The sequence below is a fragment of the Idiotropiscis lumnitzeri genome, chromosome 3, assembly GCF_059441095.1.
Source record: "Idiotropiscis lumnitzeri isolate Australia: NSW breed Sydney's pygmy pipehorse chromosome 3, RoL_Ilum_1.0, whole genome shotgun sequence".
NCBI classification, from domain to species: Eukaryota; Metazoa; Chordata; class Actinopteri; order Syngnathiformes; family Syngnathidae; genus Idiotropiscis; species Idiotropiscis lumnitzeri.
Window position 1 is genome coordinate 5,754,200 of NC_142393.1, and position 26,173 is coordinate 5,780,372.

The following is a 26,173-nucleotide window of genomic DNA, read 5'->3' on the forward strand; positions in this document are numbered from 1 at the left end:
CAAAATGTTGTGAATTGAGCTCTTAGACAATGGTAGCGCTGGAGCAGAACGCACGCGACGCACAGGAGAGTGTGACAATCCTCACGCTTCAAATTGCTTGATTCCAAAATATAAAATAAAACTGTGGCAGTCAAACATAATGAAACGAGAAGACGCAATGACTTCGCTTAACAGCAGCCAAAGTCAAAATAAATCTGAAATGACGTTTTTCTCCGTTACAATGGAACCTAGGAAAAGAAATGTGCACCAGATTGTACAAATATGGGAAAAATGTGCCTCTTAAGGTCAAAGGGCATCACGCGAGCCACAAGTTGATCGACTGATATTTCAGTCAAGTGTTTTGATTGTTATTTGTGTTTTTGTTTATTTGGTCATTCCATAGCAGAAGAGAACTTGTAATGACAAAGAGGGGGAAATTTTTACGAGTGGAACTGGAAAAGCAGCTTATTGCCAGCAGGGGAAGTGGTACAAGTCTGTCCTGGTCGCGCAGTAAAATAGAATTCATATGAAAGTCGGCTAGAACAATAAAAGAACAAAAAAAATGTCCAGAAAGCGAGCTATTTTTTTAATATTTATGCACAAGAATTAAACGCTGGCTGTGTTTGTTATCAAGTTGTTTCTTTTACTTCCAGTTCTTGTAATTAATAAAATTTTACAATCACACTTCATTCAAAAGTGCCTTTACAGTTAAAGTTTTATGACGGAGAAATTGTAACAATTGGACATACAAATTTAAAATCCGCCAAAACAGCAGTGTTGAAGAAATATTATGTTTTGCCTTGAAGGTTTTCTACAGCGGTGGGTAATTTAATGAATTTTGCCAGTTCGTCATCCGTCAGCGGCCTGGGCACTCATCCATCATTTTTTTTTTCAAAACTGTATTCATCAGACGCTCAATTGGTCATGTGAGATTACAACTCTTTAGTGCATACTGCCACCTACTGTACAGGAAGTGCAAAGCGTTTCCATATAGAGTTAATGCAGGCGTGGGCAAACTATGGCCCGGGGGCCACATGCGGCCCAGTAAATGTTTTAATCTGGTCCGCCAAACTTGAAAAAAATGAAATCAAATAACCTTGTTATGTTTTATTTTCTAAATACTGTGGTGTGTCAAAGACAGATATTTCGTTGAGATGCTTTTGTTCACTTTCTTTTAAAATTAAATGTATTTTTTTTCCAAGATGAGGTGAGGTTACCAAAACACTCCATCCCTCTGCTCCTGGTCCGGCCCCTCTGTCAAATTTTAGAAACCATTGTGGCCCGCCAATCAAAGATTTTCCCCACCCTTGAGTTAATGGGAGCAACCCTGCTTGTATTCAGTAAAGCGAACAAACTGACGACGCTCACTTACAGATTTAGACAAAAAATATACGGACTGGGGGCTCCTTTAAGAACAAGATTCATTTAGCGCCTCAATTCAAGCTGAGCTACATTCTTTCCCTCTCAAGATCATTCATATTGAATTGAACCAATTAGCACTCATCAAGCCAGATTAAACTGTTCTACTGCGCTTAATCTGTCTGCGCTTTGGCTACGTTCATCAGGGAAAAGTTCACATCTATCAATATGGCAGATGTGGCTGCAGTGGAGAGATTATTACAGCGCTCAACTGCTCGTTACAACGGGGCAATTTCACTTGCAGCTTCTCAGCGACAAAAACGGATTGCAGTTTGGGCGAGAGGCGGGGTGGGTACACAATTTTAACATTCACACTTCCTGAGATTCCGGAACATCCAAAGAGGACACAATTTTTCTGAGGCATTATCGTGATGTAATGAGAGCGTCTTACCTTGATGATTGTGCGACGTCATCACTGAAGGTGAGAGGTTACGAGTGCACGCAGACCCCGATGAGCAGGCTGTGCTCGGGCCAAAGCAGAAGACAACTCGGAGTGTGTATGTGTGTGTGGGATCACGGTCGTGCCTCCAGAAGGCCTCAACAACTTGCCATGAGCTTTTAGTATTTGGCTACTCCAACCGAGTGTGTCAAAAACGGCTGCCGACCTATCAGGGAGAAATAAAAAAAAGCAATTTAAAAAGTTGAAACGCGAAAATCTGCAAATACGTATACATCGACACAAAATGATGCTCGCCTCAAAAACGCACTCTCTTGTAATTTGTTTTTGTCATTTTCCCGAACACCAATTTTTTTTAGCTCCTTCCCACTAGTAGGCGCTGTTGAACAATGCACACCAAAACCAATAGTTTCTTTGTTCTTATAAAAATGAATCGCTAAATTTGAATTAATAATAAAACCATTACTGCACTTTAAACGCCGAGCAAAAGAATTGTCAAAATGGCGGATGTTTACAGATTGTTTTTACCTTTATGTACTCTAACTAGGGATGTAATAACTCAGTGAAGCCCCAATTCGATTCGATTTTCAGTTCCCATTTTCAATTGAAATTTTTGGGGTCTTTTTATTTTGAAAACGGATAACTAATTTAATGACTAAAATGTGTGTTTATTTCGACATCTGCATTTTGTCGTTCTTCCAAGGACGAACTTTTTGTACTTTACGAAACAAAACTTTAAAATTAACAAATCATTTTGACTATTTAACCAAATTTTTGTCATATCAGTGTTTTGTTAGTGCCAGAACTAAATAATCTGAAAATAAATAAATGTACAATAGATTTGCCTGTTATCACTACAAATCCTTTAGTGATCAAAAGTTCCATAAAGTCTTACATTTTTTTTTTTTTTAACCCGATTACACATTTTCAATTAATAGCTCTACATTTCATTCGGCCCTGTCCAAATTGGCCCGCGGACCGGTACCAGAGGTTGCTACACAGTGTACACCGGTTTCATCATTTATTAAACATAAATCTATTAAATAAACTTTTATCCTTAAATATACATTTATGGACCTGTCCTTAAAATCAAGCAAATCGTAATTTTTACAAGCAATGCAAGTCGTGCAAGGAATTGACTTGGATGTCACTATTGTACATGCGACTTTAAGTTGGGGTTTGTTTAGAAAAAAAAGAAAAATAATCAAAACACAGTGCAAGATAAATTAAACGAATGTGTTAAATATGACATATTCAACTACTGTTAACAAAAAGACAAATGACAAGGATTAATGTCCTGATAACTTCATTAATTAAATGCATTGATTAAAGTGATGCCTTCTTGTTTTTTTTTTGCGATAACAATATATTTACAGTACATCCCATAATTCACGGTGCATAGGAACCACGCCGACAAGCAAAAAGCGGAAATACATGTAATGACATTTTGACGCCCATGAAATGCCTTAGGGGAAAATTAATCGGCTGATTAATCTTTTTCTGCCCAAAAAAATCTGGAATTGCCTTCAAGAAAAAAAATATATATCCTTCTACCGGGGACAAAGACCATGTATGTTTGAACAAACTTCACCAGCAAAAAAAAATCTGATTCAAGTTCTGAAAATGACACGTGTCCTAAATAACTGTAAATTGAAAAAAAAAAATCAATTCTGAAAAAAGATGACCATCTTGATTTATGACAACTTAACTTAAATATATCTATATTTTTTCTCTTTAATTTTCAAGCGTAGCCTGAATTCATAGTGCCCCAAGCAAAGGGTGTCAGATGTAATCAAGACAAGAGACTGAAATACCATGTCGACTTCACCGTATATTAAAAAAAAAAAAGGGAGGGGAGGGAGGGGGCAAAACTGCCTGAGGGCAAGGTAGATGGGGGATGCAAGTGTGTTCAAGCCCTTGTGTGTATTGCCAGAGGTCTCTGCTGTCCTCGGAAGCAGGATGGATATGTATGTGTGTGTGCGTGTGCAAGTGTTTTGACAGTGGGGAGGGGCTGGGTTCATGACAAGAAGACCAGACAGTGGCACAAATTGCAACCCCCGCCCGAAAAAGGAAAAGTCGGTCATTGCGCCACGCATGTTGTTTTGCGATGGAAGGAGGGGTGAGTGTCGCAGGCAATAGTCGCCTCGCCGACGGGCGGGGGGGCTTCGTGCAACACCATTCTCTCAGGGCATCTGTCTCGAGTGGGTTCGGGGTGGGGGGGGGGGTTGTGCATGTGTGTGTGTGCGCTCGGCCATTGTCCCCCAGAAAGACCACGCTTGATGCAGGGTGACAGATCTGGGGAGCCCTCAAGAAAAATCATGAAAGGCCGAAAATGAGTTCAAACACAGTTATGACGCTTCAACGCATTTAGCACAACAGTGAGCTCATAGCAATCCGAAAACGGACGAAACAAAAGCTAATTGACGCCAAAAATAGTCTTAACTTTCACACTAGTTGCAACAAAAGCTTCTGCTGTACTATTCCCAAACTTGAACCCAGCCCAAATATTGTTTGGCATGTACTTTTGACTTTGAAATCTCTCTGAACACGTTTGCGTATGTGTGTTCTGGTTCATCGCGTGAAATGCAATTAAAATAAAAATGTATATCAGCGCGTAAACTGCATTTCGCCTTGGGGGATCATAATCATTATAATAAAGAAATTCAATCTAACTAGATGCAGTACAATAAAAAAAATCACTCTTTCAAATGATGCTTAGAAAAGTTTATTATTGTGGTTGGATTTTGCAATGTTGTACGAGCGCAACTTGAAGGTTTTCAGAATTAACAATTTATATTTTCAGGGCTTTTCATCTTATTCAAGCCCAAGACCAATGATGATTGATCAATTTAATTTAAACGGGAAGTCGCGTCAAAAATGTTGACAATAACCCACGTTGAACGTCAACCCGTTCAGGTAACGACCAATCACGGCTCACCTGCTTTCTGAGTTTGGTCATGTGATGTTTACAAGATTGAAACAGAAATTGTTTCTTAATATGTTTTAGCGAAAGTCACGTTGAGAGATGGAAGCTTACTCTGACTGGATGATATCGAGAAATACTGCCACCTTAAGGTGTGGCATGCTCATGAATGTGCTTGTAAACGCCCTGATGTCGTAAGGTGTGGATGTTTTTTTTTTCTTTTCGCATATGCAAGTTTTGCTACGTCTGGAGAAGGCCTCCTATTCCACAAATGCAATATTAAATCAGAATGGCGTGTTTAGATTAGTGGGAGCGCATAGAACATATTGGGGGAAGAAATGTATGACCTGATGTTCCCCTTAAGTGGGAAAACCTTATATTTAATATTTAAGATTTTAAAAAGTACCTGTTGAGTTCATCATTTTTATTTTGAAGAAATTCATACTGGCCCAGTCGGGCCACTGTCAGTGAATTTCGGGTGACCCTACACAGTCATGTAGTGACCCCGAGCCCCTTTTCATGTAGAACCCCGCTATCCCATGTGACTGTGGGTGAGAGAGAGGAGGACACATCACGGACTGGCTCACCAAAACATCCCCGGACAATTTCAAATATTCAATAAACCTTTTGGGAATATGGGAGGAAGACGCAAGGACGGCTGAGCCAAGATTTGAACCCCCAGCTGTGATGCAAACGTGCGAACCAATAGAATCGCTTTTTTTTTTTTTAAATAAACAAAAGGGAAAAAAAAGTACTTTTAGAGTCAATACATCTTTAAGACCTTGCAAGAACGCCAACTGACAGGACGGCGAGATTGGAGAAGACAGTGATGGAGGACAGTTGTAAAAACAGTCATGATGAACGGCTTTGCTGTAACAAATTCAACGCCCCCATTCACAAAAAAAAAAAAAAAAAGATTGACGCATGCAGAGAATTACCACCGCCCATCCCGAAACCATTCACACACACACACACAAAACACACACACAGTCGAACAGGCCTTGGGCTTTATCTTCTCGTCGGCACAACAAAATAACAGCGCTATCACGCAAAAGTGGCGCAGTGAAGCTAAAGCCCGAGGTGCACTAAAAATAGCCTAGCAACAATCGGTATAATAAACGTCGCTTGTGCTGTCCCACCCCCACCCTCACCCTCACCCTCACCCTCCTTGTTGCCTGGACACTTCCCGCCCTCAACAGTGCAACGAACCGCCGAGGAACGCTTCCTAGATCAACCTTTCGCCCGACAAGTGTCGAGAAATAAACAAGCAGGGCAGAGGCAACGAGCGGAGAAAAGTTGAGCTCGTCGTTGCTGAGACGAAGCCCCGTCTGAGCATCGCATCCCTGCCGGAGGATCAAAGTGGCGACACGTTCACCGTACAGCGCCCCCCAAAAACTCACCGGAAGCTCCTCTCAACGGGTCCGGGGGCGACGAGTCGTCCCGACGTTCGTCCCGCGCGGGGTTTAGTCCTCTCCCAAGCGACACTGCCGGGCTTTTTTCTCCACTTGGCGAGAGGAGGAGGCGGAGGAGGAGGGGGCACGAAAAATTCATCTCCTGACAGATTCCGCCATACTGGATTTTTGTGTTCAGGCCCAGCGTCACATGGAGGAGCGCCCCTGCGCGCAAAGAGGGGCGGGGTCAGGCCGGCCTGCGTGCGTGCGTGCGTGTGCGTGCGTGAGCGTCAACCAACGTAAACATCCCGCGTGCCGCGGGTAATACGTGCGTGCCTCTGTCGCGGCCTGTGTACGTACACGCGAGGACTTGTAGTTCAAGAAGTAGCGAAAGTACTCACACGCTGAACTCGGTGTAGATAGGCTACTTGTGTAAAACAACAACAAAATATATAGATCAAAGTACAGGTTTTTATTTTACTCATTTACTTAAGCAAGGCGAGGCCGCTTCATTTATACTGCACATATTTCATAAACATAATTAAAGGCCAACATTTAGAAGAATTTACAAATAAAATAACTACATGTAATAATAGGTAGCTGCCTAAAAGAACATACTTAAGTAAAAGTAAATGAGCACAGACTGAAATAAACTATATCTTTATTTATGTATGTACTTAAATACAACACTATTTTTTCCCTAAAATTGATACATAATACCCACAATGATAACAGCACAATTAATAAAAATAGATTGGAGAAAATTACATTTCGTTATATGTTGTTGTTTAAGAGCGAGCTAGCTGGTCCCCAACATTGATAGATCCATGGTTCACATCACCTCACTTCATTTGTGTTTTTTTTTTTTTAAATGTGGTGACATTATCCACTCGTCAGAAAATGCTCAAGTAAAATATGGATAGTTGATTTTTCAAGTGTTTGTAGTTTTTTTTAAGTACAAAATGTAGCCAAAATTACAATGTGAAAATGAATGATACAAATTCATTCTCATTAATAGTGCATATTAAGAAACAAATTCCACCTGTTATTATCTATGTCGAGGGGGAAGCCAATTATCTACTTTTTTTTAACTTTATTGAATCAGTTAACAAACTATACTGTACTATAACGTGCTGGCGGCCGTCGACTAAAAATGACATCAAAGTGCCAAATGTTTGGTCATGTGATTTTCGCGAGCTGTGATGTCAAAATGGCCACCCCCTTGATGAATAAAAATGTGTGGAGTTTGTTGCTTGATTCATATTTCACAAGTTCAATATTTATCAATATACCGCATTCTGACTAGTGGATCCTCATGGAACATATTATTGTAAAGAACATTTTTAACTTGACTTCCTCTTTAAATATAAGGAAAAACCTGTACCCATGCAAGTAATGTCATCATTACCCATGCAATTGAAATGTATTGTACATTAAAGTTAAATACAACTGAACTATTCTCAGGCAGTGATTCTTTCACATATCGCTTGTATGTTTGTTTTATTATTTCATCACATAGAACTACTAAAACATTATGATCTGTAAATATTTTTACTGCCCCCCAATCTCTAGCTCGCCGACCTCAGTTTGAGAACCACTTGCCCATCCTACTCAGCATTTCACAAACATCCGGCAGCAGCTCAATGAAACAAGCGTTATTATCAAATTCTTGCTCAATGCAACATGCGGGGCCTTCTCCACTCCCTGCTGGAATGCAATGAACGTTCATTTCCACCACATCATATTGGATTTTGCCTCTCACACAGCCACCCATGTGAGCCATTCTATTGCCACCACCTTGTTTTGCTGGTTTGATTATTGTAATATGCTAAACAGTTCTCAGATGGCGGCGAATCATCAGAGTATTTCCGTGCCTGAGCTTCTTTTCTCAACCATACTGGCCACGGGGTCAACGGTCAGGCGCTGTTGACAAAAACCAACGACAACTCCTCCAGCATGTTGTGATATTACATGATCTCATATCAGAATCATAAAATCATTACAATAAACATACAGGTCATGTTTATTGTTTCCTGTCTTTAAGAGGAAATCATTTTTATAACGTCTTCCTGCCTTTCATATTTTTAGCCCCGGCGCAGCTTGCCGCTGCTTGACTTGCATTTATGAATCGAGGTCGTTCCTCTTTTGGAATACAAGGGAGGTCTGTTGGGATAGGTGTAACCATGGCAACAGAGAATTGTAATTTGTGTTCGGCAACAGAGCATCAGTTATGTAAGGTGGCCGCGTCTTGTTGTGCTTGAGTGCACGCGTGAAAGCCACGAGACCCGAGCGCTCGCCGTACTCGTGAGAGTCGACGGAAAACGTCCGTGGCAGACTGGTTGGACCGCTTACAAAAATTGAAAAAGTGACACGAGAAAATAGCATCAAATTGGATCTAGTGATTAAGAAGCAAGAACGTTGCAGCTTTTTTTTTTTAGCCTGCACACCACCGCAAAATTAATTTACAAAGACGTTCAGCAGTTTTAATCTCAGTATTTAAAAATTGGTTGTCAGCAGCTATGAAGTAATTCGCTCGGCGGGTGGAAACGTTTTTAGCGTTGCGTAAAAAGCACAGATTTTAACCATTATCTGTACCGTTTGTCCTCACAAGGGTCACGCGCGGGTGCTGGAGCCGATCCCAGCTATCTTCGGGCAGTAGGCGGGCGACACCCTGAACTGGTTGCCAGCCAATCGCAGGGCACACAAAGACAAGCGACCATCCGCGCTCACACTCATACCTAGGGGCAATTTAGAGTGTCCAATCAACCTGTCATTCATGTTTTTGGAATGTGGCAGGAAACCAGAATACCCGCAGAAAACCCACACAAGCACAGGGAGAACATGCAAACTCCGCACAGGAAGGCCAAAGCCGGAATCGAACCCACGACCTAACCACTGTGAGGCCATCGTGCTAACCAGTCGACCACCGTGCCGCCCTTGAACGTACACTTTCTTCCTCATCATTTCATTGTCCACAAAAGGCCTAGAAAGAAAATCAGTCCGAATCTGGAGTGGCCACAATTTTCCCATTTTATAGTGGCCTTTTATTTTGGGCAGCTAAAGGCACACCTGTGCAACAATTATGTCGTTTAAATCAGCATCTTGATAAGCATCCCCTCTCGGCAAAGTAGAAGTGCTCACTAGCAGGTTTGTGGGAAAAAAAGTAGGCCTTTCGTGTGCATTATGATTTTTTTTCCAGCGTCAAATGAAACTTCAAAATGACAATCGGCTGTTTAAACAATTTCACTCTGGCCTTGATTGCTCTATTTGTTGTTGTTTTTTTTTACCGCATGTAAGGCCATAAAAGATCATCATTATCTCACACACTAAAATGTGAAGGATTTAATCCAGATTTGTTCGTAAAACCCAGATTGGTTCTGGACATCTGCATGTGTATTGTTCTTCTAAAGGGGCTTTGAATGATGCGCACTCACGTGAAATACACAAGTGTGTGTACATGCATGTGCGGCAAGAGCACTCATGTCAAAACACGGATTAGTCTGGCTTATTTTGCCCAGAGCAGCACATGTGCCATTTAGTGAGTGTCGCGTTCATGTTGCCAAGAGGCTGATGTCAGTTTAACCGTTTTGTATCCAAAGGGGGATCAACAACGGCTACCAAGGCATCAAACATGACCAAAAAAAAAAAAAAAATCTCAAGTAATGGATGATCTTAAAATAAATCACGCTTTGGCCGTTTGTTGGTTGGGGAGCAGCAATCGGGCCAGTAAAGTCAACAGGCGAGCGTAAACGACCAGCCTGCCACCGCAGCAGACACATCACACACGGGCTGCGGACCAGACCACTTGCAAGACACACACAACCGGCTGTTAGTGGTTTGTGAGGGGAAGCTTTCGTCTCACCCAGTGCGCTCCCACATGAGTCAGATGCAGCGTGCAGACAAAAGTAGGAAGACTTCAGTGTTGCTTTTTTCCGGCAAACAGACAATAGGGACAAGACGTGTAATGTTAAAAAAAAAAAAAGAACTAACAATTGAATTAAAAAACAAACACTGAGGTAGACTTTACACCTTTACATGGATCTGATGGGTTGGATCAGATTGGCAGATATTTTGCATTTTATGTAAAATTGTGATCGGTTGGAACGTACCAATCGATCAATGATGTCATTGATCGGATCTGCAAAATAAGCCATTACAGCAAACGCGATCATGTTCACTCCAGAGATGTTCTGTGTAATCCAAGGTTTCTCAGTAGATATACAATCTGATTATTATTATTTTATTTATTTTTTTACAATTTTTCCCCAATATTTTGAAATTATTTATTTTTTTTTGCTAGGCGTCATGCCCCCCCGTTTTTGATTTATTGAATGTATATCAGTGTTTTGGTTGTCAAGGTTTGATTCATTGCAATTCATTTCAATGACCGCCAATTATACGCATATTTAGAGTATTCCTGGCCAGTCCCGATCCGCCACGAATAGCGGTGGTCGGTCGTACAGTAAATTGTTTTCATAGATTGATTGATTCATAGATCTTCTAATCGGATCAGTGATAACTTATCGTTTTCTTTTTTTTTTCAACCCGCTGATCAGTGATCAGCTCCAAAATCCTGATCGTATAAAGCCTATACTACATATTTTGTTTAGTGACAGCTTCTTATATTTAGGTCAATTAGTCTAAAATGGTGGTTCTCTCTAAGTCACAACCCAATTTAAAAAAAAATATATATATATTTATTTATTTTAATAGTACTGTAGTTAAAAACAATAAAGAAATGTATTGGTAAAAAGTAGATTTCGAAAACATCAAACATCCATCCATTTTCATTACCGCTTAGCCTGCTCAGGGTCACAGGTGACCGAAATTATAATGAGTCAAATAAAGCTCCCCTGCTACGTCCGGTTCCAGAGTCGGCATCAGCGTAGAGTGGAACATATTCCACTCAATAAACGTTGATAATAATATTGCAATTCTGTCAACAGCTGAATAAATTATTCTTCTCTCGTGCTAAAACATGCAACTGCACAGTTGGATGTGAGCGTAGCGCCCCACCCTGGTCCTATCTATTGTATTGAAGAGAAGGTACTGAGCATGACAAACTTTTAATAATAAGATTTGAGATAGGAAAATAAAACCACAGATATAAGTGAGACATCACTCATCATAACGTGCAACCAGTGTTGTGAAATTTATCCTGGCTTATCAATATAGTCCAAATCCAAATTATTTCCAGCGCTTGAGTCAGACATGTTATTTATGAGAAGACTAGTCATTTATACTCATCCTTTTTTGGGAGAATTTTCTGACATATGCTATATTTATGCACAATATTGCCAGAATGAGCTGTTAATCCTTCAATAACTTCTTAAACAGATTTATGTGTGTCATGATGGTTTAACTGTTGGTTCTGAGGCTTTTCTGGGAAGTAGAGTGACTTGGACACATTTAACCTTGAAACCAGAAAATGAAATTAAAGACCGGAGAAATGTCAGCTTTGTAACTCAGCTTTGACATTATCAGTCAAAGAAGAAGCCATAAACTGCTCAACAATTGTTCAATATTAAATAAAATGCATGTTAGCAAGTAGCAGCTGCAACAGAAGAAAAATGAAATGCCGCAAGCCATCATAAACAATAATAATAATTTAAAAACTACTTCTTCCACCACATGTAGCATCCATTTCTTCCTCTTGTTCAGTTTGAACAGATGAAATACGTTTTAAGTTTTTTTTTTCCTTCTTTGGTAAGATTTTTGCTGTGTTGCTTGTAATTATTTTGTTTTTAAAATAGTAGTGATAATTAGGCTCAGATTTTGTATCGCTTAACATGCATGCAACTCTTTACTTACTAAAACCTTTTTAGCCCCAGAAACAAAGGCAAACTACGTAACTCAGCAGAAATGAGTTAAACGTTTGGCTTTAGCATGAAGAGTGTGTCATTTTAATCAATGCAAGCATGTTACTCATATTACCACAAAATAATTATCAATGATATAGTAACAAAGTCAATCTTGTTTTTAAACAAACTATAGTAGCCAAATTGGCATATACAACTAGTATGTAATCCTGAGCAAACGCTCTTACATTGTATTGATTTGCAACCTTGTAACTACGATAAATAAAATTAATTGTGGTATGATATAGTATTATATAGTATAGAAATTAAACGCAATATAAATGTATTCAATTGTAAAGGATCTACTTTCGCAATATTTTGTTTTTGCTTTTCAATTATCTGCATCAGGGTCAAACAGAAAAATATATGACGTGGAAAATGAAAGACATCATAAAACGTACACCGTACATGGCTGATCTGAATGAATCTAATCATTATGGTTTATTGTTTTCAAATAAAAATATAACTTTTCTTTACCAAATGTTAGTCCGGGTGATGTTTTCTCTGTTAACACTGCCATCTAGTGGATGCGGCTGTTATGGCGCAGTCGGTCTATTGTGACGTCATCATCATGCGTTTTACTTTTATCCCGAATTTAGTTTTCAGGCAGACCATTAAATTACAAATTTTACATATAACGTTTCGACACGCTATAATTTGACACGGTTTATTTTTCAACCATAATAAAATCATTTACCTTTTATATAACAAACAAATAATCAATTTTACGGGATGTAAGCGTTGTAAAAATTTGGTCTGAGATCCCGACGTAACCTGGCAAAAAAAACTCAGGGCAACAGTAAACGCAGGTTTACAAGAAACGTGGAAAGGAAAAGTACGATATCTTGTGTGCTTTGTTTTTTCGTTATGTTATGTTTTGTTTTCTGACATGCGTCTCACGATGATGCATATTTCCTCAACAACATATGCACCATTAGCTCGGTTGGAAATCTAGCACTATTTCTATTAACGTACTGCAGAAGTTTCTCTCCCCGGTTGGTACTTTAGCTCAAACGTGCTACCAGCATGGCTAACACTGAGCAAAATTCGATCGAACTTCACGGAGACGAAGAAATCATTGAAGTCATCGATTTGAACGACACCGATGATGGCCCAGGTGCGTTGAAAATACAAACTGGACATTCTTCAACCAATTCGGTTTAAAAAAAAATTCGAGTTTAATTGCCGTGTGGCACTTTTTGAAAGTGCAAATGAGTCTTAATGTGTTATCGATATGGATTTTGATGGACTGATGACAGCTCAATTGTGTCTTCACGAATTAGTATCTTTCAAATCACACTGCTCCCTGCTACCGCTTTTTTAGTTTTCCCCTTTTTTAGCAGTAAATGTTTAACAATCAGCAGCGTGGTGGACAAGTTTTATTCACATAAGCATTGTTAAGTTGGACGTGACTTCCAGGGGCGCTGCCAGGGATTTTGGTCCCCTTAAATGAAATGTTATTTTACTTTAACGCACAGTAGCTCGTCAAATATTTGACGCCTCACAATTCTGAGGGTCTGAGATGGCCCTTTCATATTTTCTCCCTGTGCTCACCGGGGATTCCTCCTACATTCCAAAAACGAGCACGAAGGGTCCACTGAAGATTTAAAGTGTATAGTGTGAATGTTTTTCCTGCGACCGGGTGGTGGGCTCACTCAAAACCGGCCGCTCCAACTCCCCCTCAACCATAATGATGATAACTGGCTATGGAAAATGGATGGATGAGGCTTATTAAACCATGCTACAGCTGTCACATTTTGCGTGTACTCACAGATAACTTGGCAGACGACTTGGAGGACATCGACTTTGAGGAGGACGCCAATGCCGACAACGATGAAGGCTGGGAGACGGAGGACGAGATGGAGTTGGAGCGGGATGATAGCGAGTTGACTTTCTCCAAACACACCGGTAGCACCGGCATGCATTGTGGTCATTACCTGCGATCGAGAAAGGAGTCAACATTTGAGTTTGAGCTCTTTTTTTTTTTCTCCACTCAGGCTCTGTGTTTTGCGTGAGCTTGGACCCAGCGACCAACAACTTGGCAGTGACGGGAGGAGAAGACGATAAGGCGTACGTGTGGAGGGTGAGCGATGGCGAAGTTGTCTTGGAGTGTACAGGTGAATCTCCACAAATAAATTTTTTACTGGTAAAATCTCCATGGGAATGCTAAATGCTTAATTTTTAAAAACTTCTAAATTGTAAGCAAGAATGGAAACTGTCATTTTTTAATGCACAAATACAGATGTTTTATTTTGTCATTAGCACCTGGAAAACTTAGCAACTCATCCCGTTCTTTCTTCTACGCAGGTCACAAAGACTCGGTCACATGTGCCGTGTTCAGCCACGATTCCTCGCTTGTGGCTTCGGGTGACATGAGTGGCCTGATTAAAGTCTGGAAAGTGGAGACGAAAGAAGAGATCTGGTCTTTTGAAGTCGGAGATCTGGAGGTAAAGCAGATTTGCTTTAAAAAAAAAAAAAAAAAAAACAAGTCTTTGTTTGTCTTTGATTTTTGGTCTTCTGTCGCTTTAGTGGTTGGAGTGGCATCCCTGTGCTCAAGTGCTGCTGGCAGGAACAGATGATGGTAACATGTGGATGTGGAAGATCCCCAGTGGAGACTGTAAAACCTTCCAGAGTTCTGCATGCCAGTCCACCAGTGGCAAAGTCCTTCCTGATGGTAAAGCACACAAGGGAAAGGGTGACTTCTTCACTTACAACGTATTTCAAATCATACTCCCCCATTGAAACGAATGGAAACACGATTAATCCGTTCCCGCACCCTATAATTTGTCCATTTTTATGTGACTTTCATGGATTTTGTTCTTGCATATGAATTTGAGTGTTTAAATTCATTTACATACACTTTAAAACGCAATGTGTGTTTTTTTTTTTTTTGTTTTTTTTTTTAAATCCTTTCTCCTCAGGTAAACGCGCTGTGGTGGGTTATGAGGACGGAAGCGTGCGTGTGTGGGATTTGAAGCAGGGCAACAGCATCCATGTCATTAAAGGTGAATTTGTGCTTGTTATTTCATGTAAAAACAAAATTGAGCTAAAACCTTTTACTAAAAGAATATATAAAATGAGATAGTGGGACGGTCCCAGTAAAAAACTATTTAGTGTTCAACATTTATTTCAGTGCATTTTTTTAAAGGGGAATTCAACCCCCCAAAATTTTTTAATATGTTCTATGCAGCCCCAGTAGTCGAAACGTGCCATTCGGATTAATATTGCCTATGTGGAATATGAATCAAGTAGTAAAATCCACCTGTTTTTGTACAACTCAAGGGGCGACCTGAATATGAAAATGACATCATAGTTGCTCAGGGCTCAGATAACAACCAATCATGGCTCAGCTTCAGAAAACAGGTGAGCCGTGATTAGTCGTTGCCTGAGACCTGAGCAACTTTTCAGTCGACAGAAGTGACAAAATGAACGCCCTCTGACATGCCTAAAAACGTGTGGATTTTGCTGCTTAACTCATATTCCACAAATGTAATATAAACAGTGTATTTTAATTGAACCATTATTTAAGAACAGTTTTTTGTTACAGTTACATTTTTTGTTGGTTTAAGAAGCACTGCTTTACCGTATTGGAATGATCTCTTTGTGTTAAAAAAAAAAACAATTGACAGGTCAAGATGGACACCAGGGGGCGCTGACATGCCTTGAATGCAACAAGGACAGCTCTTTGGTACTAACTGGCTCAGTGGATGGTTGTGTCAAGCTCATCAACACTGCTACTGGCAAGGTGGGTGCCATGGCAACACAATTGGAAAGATGGTTACACACACTTTGAGTGATTTTTCAGGTTCCCGTACGTGAATATATGATTTTCAAAAGTTCTCCATCTATTCTGATAAAACACAAGTAACCTGTTTTTTTTTTAAACACATGTAAATAACTAATTTAGCATTTTTGTTTGTCTATTCAAAACATTCCCAAACATACGGTGACATGTTGTTTTGGTAGCATAAATGTTTGAGCTAATGCTAACTAAAAAAAAAAAAGAAAAAAAAACATATATTGCAATTATTTTTAATTTAAGTACAGGAGTTGGTCACACGTTTCTAATTTTCATTTTTTTTAACCAAAGTATTTGTACTTCCACTCAAGTACAGATTTTGAGTATCTGTTCACTTTTTTTTCTTTCATCAGGTGGTGGGCGTGTTCTCTTTGGACGGCGGCCAGGCCAAAGGATCGAGGGACAAGGAAGAATCCAACTCTGTGGAATCGGTGGGATTCTGCAACGTGTAAGTTGGGCAACATGTCACTTTATTTTGAGAACCGCTTTTTATTCATGACAGTGCAACTCAAAGTGCTTTACATTTTTCATTTATTTGAATATCCCTCTGATTTTTTTTCTTTTTTTTTTTCCTGCTCATGCACAGCACTGAATTAAATCATTTCACACATCATACCGGATTCTAGCGTACGATTCCGATATCTGCTTTTCACGAGTATTTGAGAATATTTAAGTAGTGAATATGAGCGCTAAAAATAAAGTCTTTGATTAGTGAGTGAGATGTAATCCTGAATCACATTTCTGACGGCCCCTCGTAATAATGTGACCCACTCGATGTGTTCTGCAGCCTCCCACTCATCGCCGTGGCATATCTGGATGGCACTTTAGCCATTTACGATCTTTCCACACAGGTGTTGCGACACAGATGCCGACATGAGGTTTGCATTTTCCGTTTCGGTACTCACAAACTTGGCAGCACGAAAGTTGGCCTGTAAAAAAATCATTTTGACTCTCTGTTCCTCCAGGCTGGCGTTGTTCACCTGCAGTGGGAGGAGTCTTCTTCGCTGGTGTCCACCTGCAGTTTGGACGGAGCGCTGTGCCAGTGGGACGCTCGCTCTGGCAACATGGTGTCGGAATACCGCGGTCACGCCGCAGAGATTTTAGACTTTGCAATTAACAGGTAGGACGTCTCGTTATTCGTCTTTGCTACACACTTGGCTGCAGCTTGATTGTGTTCATCTTTTGCAGGGAAGCGACGGTGGCAGTCACTGCCTCAGGAGACAACCATGCCAAAGTCTTCTGCCTCCAAAGGCCCGATCGATAAAAAAAAGGAAATAAAAGAGATGGAGAGAGAAAGTTAAATTCTCAGGAATCAGGACTACACCTCAATAGAAAAAAAAAAGATTTCAACTCATCGCTTGTGCTTGCTACACCTTCGCAGCGTAAATCTCTAAATACATTTCTCAACATGTTCGAATGGTCAAATTCAAAGCGGGGATTCATCATGCCAGCTCCCTCCAGAATTTATTTGGATGTTCGGGCCTGTGTCAACGTAATTGTAAATATAACATGAAAAATATACTAAAACATTTTACTCCGGCTGTTTTTGTGTTGTTTTTCTCACGTAAGACAAATTGTAAGGATGCATGATGGGGCTGTTTTGGATGTAGGGGTGACATTTTTCCAAACACCCTTCTTCACAACCGTTGCAAGTGTCAATGCCAAAGGAATTAAAAATGGCTTTAAGTTGTATTTTTTTAAGGAAAAAAATAGCTTTAATCTTTACAAGGACAATGTTTTTTTTTGTAGATTTCTTTTTCTAAAACTGGACCAAAAAAAAACCAAACAGCTTTATGTTAGATATACATCACATGCTTTTAATTGCCCCAAAGCTAAGGACGGGAGGAATAATATTTTTATTTTTTTTAATGCGTCCTCATATGTACAGTCACTAAAAATGTCAAGATAAATCAACAAGAAGAGCAAAACTGTCCTTGGTGTTAATCAGAAACACTTTGAATGCTAATTATTAATTTTACTTTACATGACGTTGAACTCATATTTTGAAATGTTTTATCACGGTCTCATTTGTTTATGTCTATTGTAGATATGTCGTCTCTTCTCTCCCAAAGTCCCCCCGGACCTCACTTTATAAACCACTGATTGATTTCTTGTGGCATCTTGTTTGTAATGTTGACATTTTATCAGATCAAAACAAAAAGGAGCTCCTGAAGGGAGACAAGAAGACTCCTGAAGAAGTCAATTTTCCTTAAGTACACTATAATGTCATTCATAGAGGGAGAAAAGTGGTCCTTTGAGGGGGAAAGTTTGGGTTTAAGACTTCAACTCAATTTAAACATAAGAGGGCTTTTGTTCAGGACGTGAGATTATTATCAACTCCATTTGATCAGACTATCCACTTTAGTAGCACAAATCTTCCCTGGCTGTCTGCATCCCAACATTATCTTTTTTTTTTTTTTTTTTTTAATCGTCTCGAGTCGGCCTGCCTGGCACCAAAAATTGCGCTTGAAGCCCAGCAATCAGAATTTTGCGTTGTGTTGTTATAGTAAATGTTGAAATATTTTGATCATATTTTCCCTCGATCCATTGTCGTTTTATTTTTTTGCACGGTCTTGTTAATTCTGATTTGGAATGATGCATTCTGCATGTAAAATCAGATAATATACACAACATCAGCTTTTTATGAAGTCGATGATTAATGAAGAGTGTTTTTATCTTATCCCCAAAGAGTCGAATTTTTCACTCTTCCGCATTTTTCCATAGCAACATTCCAAAAATCAATACAGACAAATTTGCCTCCTCCATCCACATTTCTCAACCAATTCCAATTCCAGCCCATCTTGGGAAGCCCCCCGCCCCCCCAATCTCAGAAACATTCATTCATTCTTTGAATTAATTCCACAGTCAACTCTTCAGCGTTCACATGCAGTCCCTACAGAAATTGCATTCTCTACCTTTTTGTTCCATACGTTCCTTGTTTCCTGTAGTCCAACCTCCCTTCGGTGTTGGGTGCCCCTTACCCTTGGAGTTTGCCATCCTCAAATGATTATAAACATCCTGTGCACAAGTGCTCCTTCCTTACATTTCTGGGGCCCTGAGCTTATTGTACGTGTAACTCATCCAGACCAGCGTGAAACGTCACAATGCATCCTTTGCCATTGTAAGAAACTGAAGTTCGGTTCTAGTTTGACAACGCTAAAGCCTTACTTCTTAAATGTGGGCGACGGACTTGTTTGAGGTGTGACTGTCATTCAATATTTGAATTCACAATAATAACATCCCGACTGAAGAGTGTTGCATCGCTTTGAAAACAGTTTTGTTACCGTGCAGGACATGGTGATCCAATGAACGTTCACTGCGTTTGAACGTGGACATGAATGGCTTGAAGCATGCCTCCCTTTCTCATACGAAGATGTTTGCGATGTCCCGTCCAGCCTGCTCTTCCTGTGTAGTGTCTTTCCAGACACGTGAAGGCTGGGGGAAGCGTGTGCGTGTTTAAAGCCATTATCTGACAGGCGCTGGGCCGGTGACCAGCTCAGCTCCAAACTGTCATGGAAAGAGTGTTTGGAAAACAAAGCGAGCCTCCACCGACTTTCCATCAAACGCCGTGTTTAGATACGAGGCAGGCATGACAGCTGTTGTGAATTTCAGACATACGACATACTGTACACCGTGCGTGTGTGCATTTGAGCGAGGGAGTACAACAGTGAGTGAGGGGGTGAGTGAGGAAGTGAGTGTGAGTGCGACAGAGTGTACGAGGCTGTATGAATGGATGAATATGTGAAAGTGCATGCAGAGATTGTGAGTGAATGAGAGAATGTATGGTTGTGTGTCACTCAGTGAGTGAGTGAGTCAAAGAGTTTGTATGTGGGTGAGAGAGTGAGTGCGTGAGTGAATTAGTTTTTGTGACTGAGAGAGTGAAAGAGTTTGTGAGTGAGTGAGTGAGTGAAAGAGTTTGTATGTGTGAGTGAGTGAGTGTGTGTGTTAGTGTGTGAGTGAGTGAGTGTGTGTGTTAGTGAGTGAGAGAGTGAGTGTGAGTGCGACAGCTAGAGCGTACAAGACAATAATGAACATGTGAGTGTGCATGCGGTACGGTAGTGCGCGACTCAGTGAGTAAGTGAGTGAATAAGAAAATATGAGTGAGTGATTGAAAGAGTTTGTGTGTGAGTGAGTGAGTGAGCGAGTCGTGAGTGAGAGAACAAAAGTGAGCGTGTGTGAGAGAGTGAGTGTGTGGTAGTGTGAGAGTATGTTCATGTGAGTGAGTGAGGCAGTGAAAGAGTTTGTATGTGAATGAGTGAGAGTGAGTGAGTGAGTATACTTTGTTACTGTACTTCATGATAATTTTTTTTTCACATATTTGTGCCTTTCACTTTTACTCTGCATATTTGAGAGCACATGAGGCGCATGTTGTGTTGCTCACATGAAAGCCTAAGCCAGCACAAATGACCTTTTTTCCTCTTATCAATGCAAACACCCTGCAAGTTAATAAAAGGAGGGAATTTTTTATGTGCATTATTTTTCCATCGTGCCAAATGATCAAAAAGTGTATAAAATTGACAAAAGAAATTTTTTTTTTACTATGAGTAGCCTACATTTCAGTGTACCCGTACTTTCACGACTTAATTTTCCCCTCCTGTACTTCAGTACAGCTCGCCAGTACCTTTTCCCCACCTCCGTTTGGTTCTCTGTGTTCCAGTAATCTGCTTCACAAATTGAGTGTTCTCTGAGTGTGCATCAACCCGTAACTTAATTACATGACTTTAGACTGCTTGTGTAGCTCGGAACCGTTACAAAAACTGGCTGCTGACCAATCTAAATCCGGAATCTTATTATGAAAGAAACAAACGTACAACCTGGATGGGAGGGGGGAACAGATGCAAGGGGCTGAAAGAGCAAGTCAGTGGGTCAGAAGACTGGAGCCTCTCCTCCTCCTCCTCCTCCTGCTCCTCCTCCACCTCGTCTTCCACTTTCCAGCGTATGGACAGTCACAGAGACGTCTCAGCTGCTCTCCTGCAGCGTCTTATGACGTTTCCAGAACTTGTGAACCACTAAAGGGATTAAAAAGGAAGCAGCAATGATCATCTGACCGCAGATGTGGCAGGCACAAGAGATGATAACAAGCTGAATCGATAAGACCGGATAGATCTTCACTGAAAGGTAAACCTGATTTCACTGACCTAGCTTGGTTTTAAAAAGTTCACCGTGTAATATTCCACAGGTTAACCTATAACACAGCAGTGACTAGACGGGTGTGATACAGGATGCAATATTCAGTGTCACATATGTAACTGCGGTTTTATTGGCAGGTTCTGCAAACATTGTCCCTGCTTCTTCTGCAGTTTAATTGAAAATAAAAGATAGGCTATGTGAGGGTCTTTTATTTTTTATGGACGTGATGCTATCATAAGCACTGACCTACTTTTACAACCTAAATTCGACTATTTGCTCCATGTAATATTTGTCGCCTTCATTTAATACTTTTTCTTGGCTGTGCTACACCCAGCCAATCTAAGTGGATGTTAGATTTTTTTTTTTTCGTCCAATCAGATTTCAGCCTCTATGCCAGGGGTGGGCAAACTGATTGGCGGGCCACAATGGGTTCTAAAATTTGACAGAGGGGCCGGACCAGGAGCAGATGGATGGAGTGTTTCGGTAACCTCACCTCATCGGAGAAAAAAAAAATACATTTAATTTTAAATGAACGTGAACGAAAGCATTACAACAATGTATGTCTTTGAAAAATCACAGTATTTAGAAAATAAAACATTAACAAGGTTTATTTTTTTTTCCCCAAGTTCTGATGAAATCTTTAGAGCCAAACACGATTACCTCAATACATGTGAATGGTATGTCCATAGGAAGGAAATTATTGGTGATTTTAAGCCTATTTTGTGAGGACACATGCCATTAACTACTTGTGTCAATTCAATTTCGTGTGTTGTTGGTTGAGTCACACAGGAAGTAATGCCTCTCTCGCTTCACGTCCATGTGTTCAATCCGGAAAAAAAGACAAGTGCAGCTCTTTAATGGTGAAATGAAATTGGATTGAAGAAGAAAATCCATCTATAGACCGAACCCTAACCCCCGACTGAAGCAGTGATCAGAAAATCTAAATGGGAAACACTTTAATGTAATCATTCTTGTTTTTTATTTTTAAATCTTCACAGCAGGGGAGGGGATAGGGCGTTCGTGCCTCTTCTGCCTACCAAGACCACACGTCCTTGACCAAGACTCTTGGTTGTGTGACATTTGCAAGGCAAACCGTGATTGGTCGTTTCCGGTGATGTCATTTTCACTCGACAGCAAGTGACAAAATGGCCAAAATGCCGTGTTTAGTCGAGTGAAGTCGCGGAGAAGATATTTTTTGCAAATTTTTTTTACTTGACTTCCCCTTTAAAAAATGGCGGTCTTCTCTTATATTTGAAAGGAAGCACCTTTCTTTTCATCTCACATCAACCCTTTGACTTTTTTTTTTTTAAAGTTTTTGTCATGTTAATGAATAAATATTGATTCTTAACTGCTCTAAATGTTGTAGAGATTGGTTGTTTCTATAATTCTGACATGATCTTTGTGGCAATAAGAAATGAATTACTAAGTCGACTAAGTCCCAACTGGTGCGGGTCCCAATTTTACGGCCCACCACTGCTAAATCGCTGTCCGTAGGTGTGAATGCGACTGCTCGTGTTTGTCTCTCTCTATGACTGGGAATAAGTCCAAGGTAAATAAGTCCACCTCCCACAAATAAGCTGCGGTAGGCTTTATCCTCCCTTATGACCATGAACAGGAAAAACGGACTAAAAATGAATCATCACTAGACACCGGGACTTTTACACTCACACTCGAATTGCCGCGTCAACGTCTAAAGCTGTGATTTGGGCGTCCCACAGGGTCGCCACACATTGATGGGCGTGAAGCCGGAGTGTTCATATCCCCAAAGATGGACTGCGGCAACCCTGGCGCTCTGCTCAGCCGGGAACACCTCATCTACGCCATCACAGTCCCGCTGTCGGCCTCCATCATCCTAGCCAACCTGGTCATCATCTTGGGCATTGTGTGCAACCGCGAGCTCCACAACACGCCCAACTATTTCTTCCTGAGCCTGTTAGTGGCAGACCTGTGCACAGGCGTGGCCCTCCCTTTCATACCTCTCATGGGACTGAACCGTGAGCTGAGCTTCAGTTCGTGCCTGGTGGCGCACATTTTCCCAAACTTCCTCTTCCTGGCGTTTCTGCTCAACCTGGTGATGGTCCACTACGAGCGTTATATTTGTATCGCGCAACCCCTGCATTACAGCAACCTGTGGATGCACCGAAGTTTTCCCCTGGCCCTGCTGCTGGTGTGGGCGCCGCCGCTTCTGTACGCGTCCCTGCCCGCTTTCGGCTGGAACAACTGGACCGGCCCGGATTGGAACGGCTGTTGCGCACGTGGGCAAAAGTTGAGCCTCTCGTCAAATTGTTCCACCAACATCACCGCGTGCTGCTCGTACAGGCGCGTGTTCCCCAACGCCTTTATCTACCTGGAGGTCTACGGTCTCGTCCTGCCCGCCATTATCACCATTGGCGCCATGACGGGACGCGTTCTTTGGATCACGCGGGGCCAACTGAAAGACATCTGCCGGCTCCATCGCTCGGTGGAGCGCGGCCAGGCCTCGGACCGAGAACAGCGGCTGAACATGCGTTACACTCGCTGCGTGGTGGCTGTGTCGCTGACCTTTCTAGCGTGCTGGGTTCCCTACCTCATCTACATGCATGTGTGCATTGCCTTCTTGATCAGCGACACCCAATGGAACTCCAACACACTTATTGTACTTTCATGCACTGGTATCGGGAGTATGGCTGTGGTGCCACTGGTGTTGGGCCTCGCCAACAGGCAGTATACAGAACCAGCGTACAAGCTGCAACAGAAACTTCGAGACAGGTTGAGGCGGAGGTTGCAGATGTCAAGAGAGTCTGCAGTCAGGGGAAATTGTAATACAAATGAGAATATTGAGTAGCTCTTCATCTTGAGGAATACATTATTTATGGAAACATTTTGGTCTTGGTTGAATTTAATTGAAGAGTTCAAAGACAAAAGCAGAAATCTCATTCTAGTGAGTCTAACTTGAACATTTTTATTTTTTCAAAAAGGTTGTCATGGTCATTTCATCATAAAACTAAGCCACTCAAAAAAAATTATTCTTCAAAAACAGACAAGTCCAAAATGTCTACATAACTAAAGAATTACACTGAAAAATGGTGAGTATTATGCTGCATTCACACCGGATGCAACATAAACTTTCTCTTTTTCCACGGGAGTTTGATCATGAGACTTTTGGACACACATTCCCTTCATTCGTGATACGCTATCGCGTGACAGAAAAAAAAGTAAGAGCATTGCTCGTCAATCAAACAATTACGCAAGACAATCGGTGTGTTGCTAGCGCTAAAACCTGGGCTAATGCTAATGCTAGCTTGGTTACAACCAAAAGCCGTACGCAAGTAACTAAACTACTTACCGCTCACAATGTTTGTACAGTCCCGATATTCGTACCAGCAGTTATGAAAAAAATAAATCTGGATGCCAACAAACAGCGACAATAATTTCGTCCTCCATTCTGCTCAACTATGTCTTGACGTCGTGTGTGAGTCTCAATGCCGATTCAGCACTTGGGAGAAATGAAATCGTCTTTTCAATCGCCCGAGACAAATTTACGTCTATTCGTGTGTTTGGTTTGTCGACTACACTTAATAATATCACGTGACTAAATTGTGTCCGATGTGAAGACATTATCATCTTTTGTGAATAAAAATGAATACTCAGGTTAATGTACTATAATTAACCCTGAAAGTAAATGAACCCTTAATCCTAACATGAGCCATGCCTCATTGGTTGCACATTAGCAACGAGTAAGTGATGATGTAAATATACACGGGCTTGTGATGTTTTTGAAATAAAAACATTATTTTTAAGTATTTTATGGGAGTTGTTTCGAGGTTTGGGTTCAAAAGTCTGCTAGTAGGTGTGGCTCTAGTTTTCTCTAAATGCCTGAAGTCTGCTTTAGCACTTGAACACATCAATTCATATCAAGAACTGTACTACAGGGGTTTTCAAACTGAGGTCGGCAAGCTTTTCTAGCTTGGAGTTGCGCAAAATAATTAGCCATATATGGTTGTGTCATATCATTTCAAGAAGTGCATACTTACAGTGGATTGAAAAAGTCTGTGGTATAAAAAGTGTTAGTTCGATGAATTATTTCAAAACGTTCTGAATGTTTTTTTTTTTTTTTTTTTTAATCATTTCAAAAGAGGAAGCCAAAATAAACAACTGTGATAATGTGGTATGTGGCTGTGTCCAGAATTAACCAATCACATTCAAACTAATGCTAAATGGGGTGCCTTTGATTAGATACAGCTCAGATGTTCTAGAAGGCTTTCCCGCCAAATAAACAATTAAACCAATTCATTCTCCCGAGCTCACCTTCGGCCCATTTAAAAGTTCTCATATGATTGTTACATATCGCAGAAATATTTTTTTGTTCTTGTTGGAAATGGGCAACATTTTCCTAAATCGTTTTAGGGTACACGTCGAAGTTATGTTTCATTAGAAAGATTTAACTCTCGTAAGGGGCCCCTGGACCAAAAAGATTTGAAAACCAGTGCTGTACAGACCTGGATTCTCGCAAGCAAGTTTCCAACGTCTGAACTCAAAATGTTGTACTAGTAGTCGTAGTCGTAGTAGTATTAGTCGACAACGTTGGACAGGTCGCCAATGAATGGCAGAGCGAACGTGAATGGGGCATTGTTACATTTCGCACAGGAAAACCACGTTCATGACAATTAGACGTCACACAATGTCGTTTGAGCGCCATGTCGACTTATTTTGGCTGCACTTGAAATGATTGTAGCCAGTTTCCCTTTACCTCCTGGCTGCACTGTTTACTCCCACTTTCCCTCGCAGTGTTTATCTATGTACTGGTATGCAAGCTGAGGAGGAGAGAGGGATGCACTCCCAAGAGTAGTCCATCTACAGTAAGAAGACACAGGGAATAACATTGACCTTTTTTCCATGCGGACATTTATTAGGAGGATAGAAATGTCACTATAAGGGTTGCAAATCAGTGCTTGTGTTTGCTTTCAAAGCAAAGCTCTTACAGAGGAAATTACATGTTGAAATAAATGTGGAATATACTGTACGTCTTATGAGTCTTTCCTGACTGAAAATGGACATTTAAATGTGTAGCATGTAGCACGTGGGTGGAAAGAAGACAGAGCGCAAAGATGGACCGAGGAGGAAGAACAGACTTTAATGAAATTAGACGCAAACATGGTCTGAAATTATGCATGGCGTGAGGAGGGATGGGATGCCCTCATGGGATCTGAGTGTTCCTCCAGCATGTTTAGTCCATGTACAAATATGTTTTCCATATTGGAAGAACACATGTCACAAAGGCTGAGACGCTGGAAGGAA

The 26,173-nt window shown here is 40.8% G+C and overlaps 3 protein-coding genes and 1 long non-coding RNA gene across 7 annotated transcripts in view; 2 read left to right on the forward strand and 2 right to left on the reverse strand.

The window, feature by feature from the left end:
• LOC148339580 (histone deacetylase 4-like) overlaps positions 1-6,352 on the reverse strand; it is a 39,773-nt gene extending 33,421 nt beyond the window's left edge. Inside the window, exons 1-2 of the mRNA XM_088290493.1 lie at positions 6,119-6,352; positions 1,790-2,003 (exon numbers count right to left, since the gene is read on the reverse strand). Coding sequence (XP_088146619.1) covers positions 1,790-1,811 — 22 coding nt within the window. The 5' untranslated portion in view covers positions 1,812-2,003; positions 6,119-6,352. The remainder of the gene's footprint in view (positions 1-1,789; positions 2,004-6,118) is intronic.
• Positions 6,353-12,515: 6,163 nt separating this feature from the next.
• aamp (angio associated migratory cell protein) lies at positions 12,516-17,308 on the forward strand. The gene is made up of 11 exons (XM_088292253.1): positions 12,516-13,084; positions 13,741-13,875; positions 13,965-14,084; positions 14,275-14,414; positions 14,497-14,641; positions 14,889-14,972; positions 15,597-15,712; positions 16,120-16,214; positions 16,554-16,644; positions 16,732-16,886; positions 16,955-17,308. The coding sequence occupies exons 1-11, from the start codon at positions 12,994-12,996 to the stop codon at positions 17,028-17,030; spliced, it is 1,248 nt and encodes a 415-aa protein (XP_088148379.1). The 5' UTR covers positions 12,516-12,993; the 3' UTR covers positions 17,031-17,308.
• LOC148339582 (uncharacterized) lies at positions 16,288-24,423 on the reverse strand. 4 transcript variants are annotated; one of them, XR_015842623.1, is made up of 4 exons: positions 24,222-24,423; positions 20,581-20,775; positions 19,051-19,201; positions 16,288-17,005 (listed from the first exon to the last, which is right to left on the reverse strand). It is a non-coding gene; the product is annotated as an uncharacterized LOC148339582 (long non-coding RNA). The 4 variants fall into 4 exon arrangements; XR_015842622.1 differs by having other exon boundaries at positions 16,288-17,009; XR_015842625.1 differs by lacking the exon at positions 19,051-19,201.
• LOC148339583 (G protein-coupled bile acid receptor 1-like) lies at positions 22,665-23,720 on the forward strand. Its single transcript, XM_088292014.1, has one exon. It carries the CDS (start codon positions 22,665-22,667, stop codon positions 23,718-23,720), a length of 1,056 nt encoding a protein of 351 aa, XP_088148140.1.
• Positions 24,424-26,173: the final 1,750 nt, after the last annotated feature.

Excerpts from the sequence above, each read along its gene's own strand:
- aamp (XM_088292253.1), top strand. The coding sequence starts at position 12,994 with ATGGCTAACACTGAGCAAAATTCGATCGAACTTCACGGAGACGAAGAA. Across the intron at positions 14,415-14,496 it reads TTGAAGTCGGAGATCTGGAG|TGGTTGGAGTGGCATCCCTG; the intron begins GTAAAGCAGATT and ends CTGTCGCTTTAG. Across the intron at positions 15,713-16,119 it reads TCAACACTGCTACTGGCAAG|GTGGTGGGCGTGTTCTCTTT; the intron begins GTGGGTGCCATG and ends TTCTTTCATCAG.
- LOC148339583 (XM_088292014.1), top strand. The coding sequence starts at position 22,665 with ATGGACTGCGGCAACCCTGGCGCTCTGCTCAGCCGGGAACACCTCATC.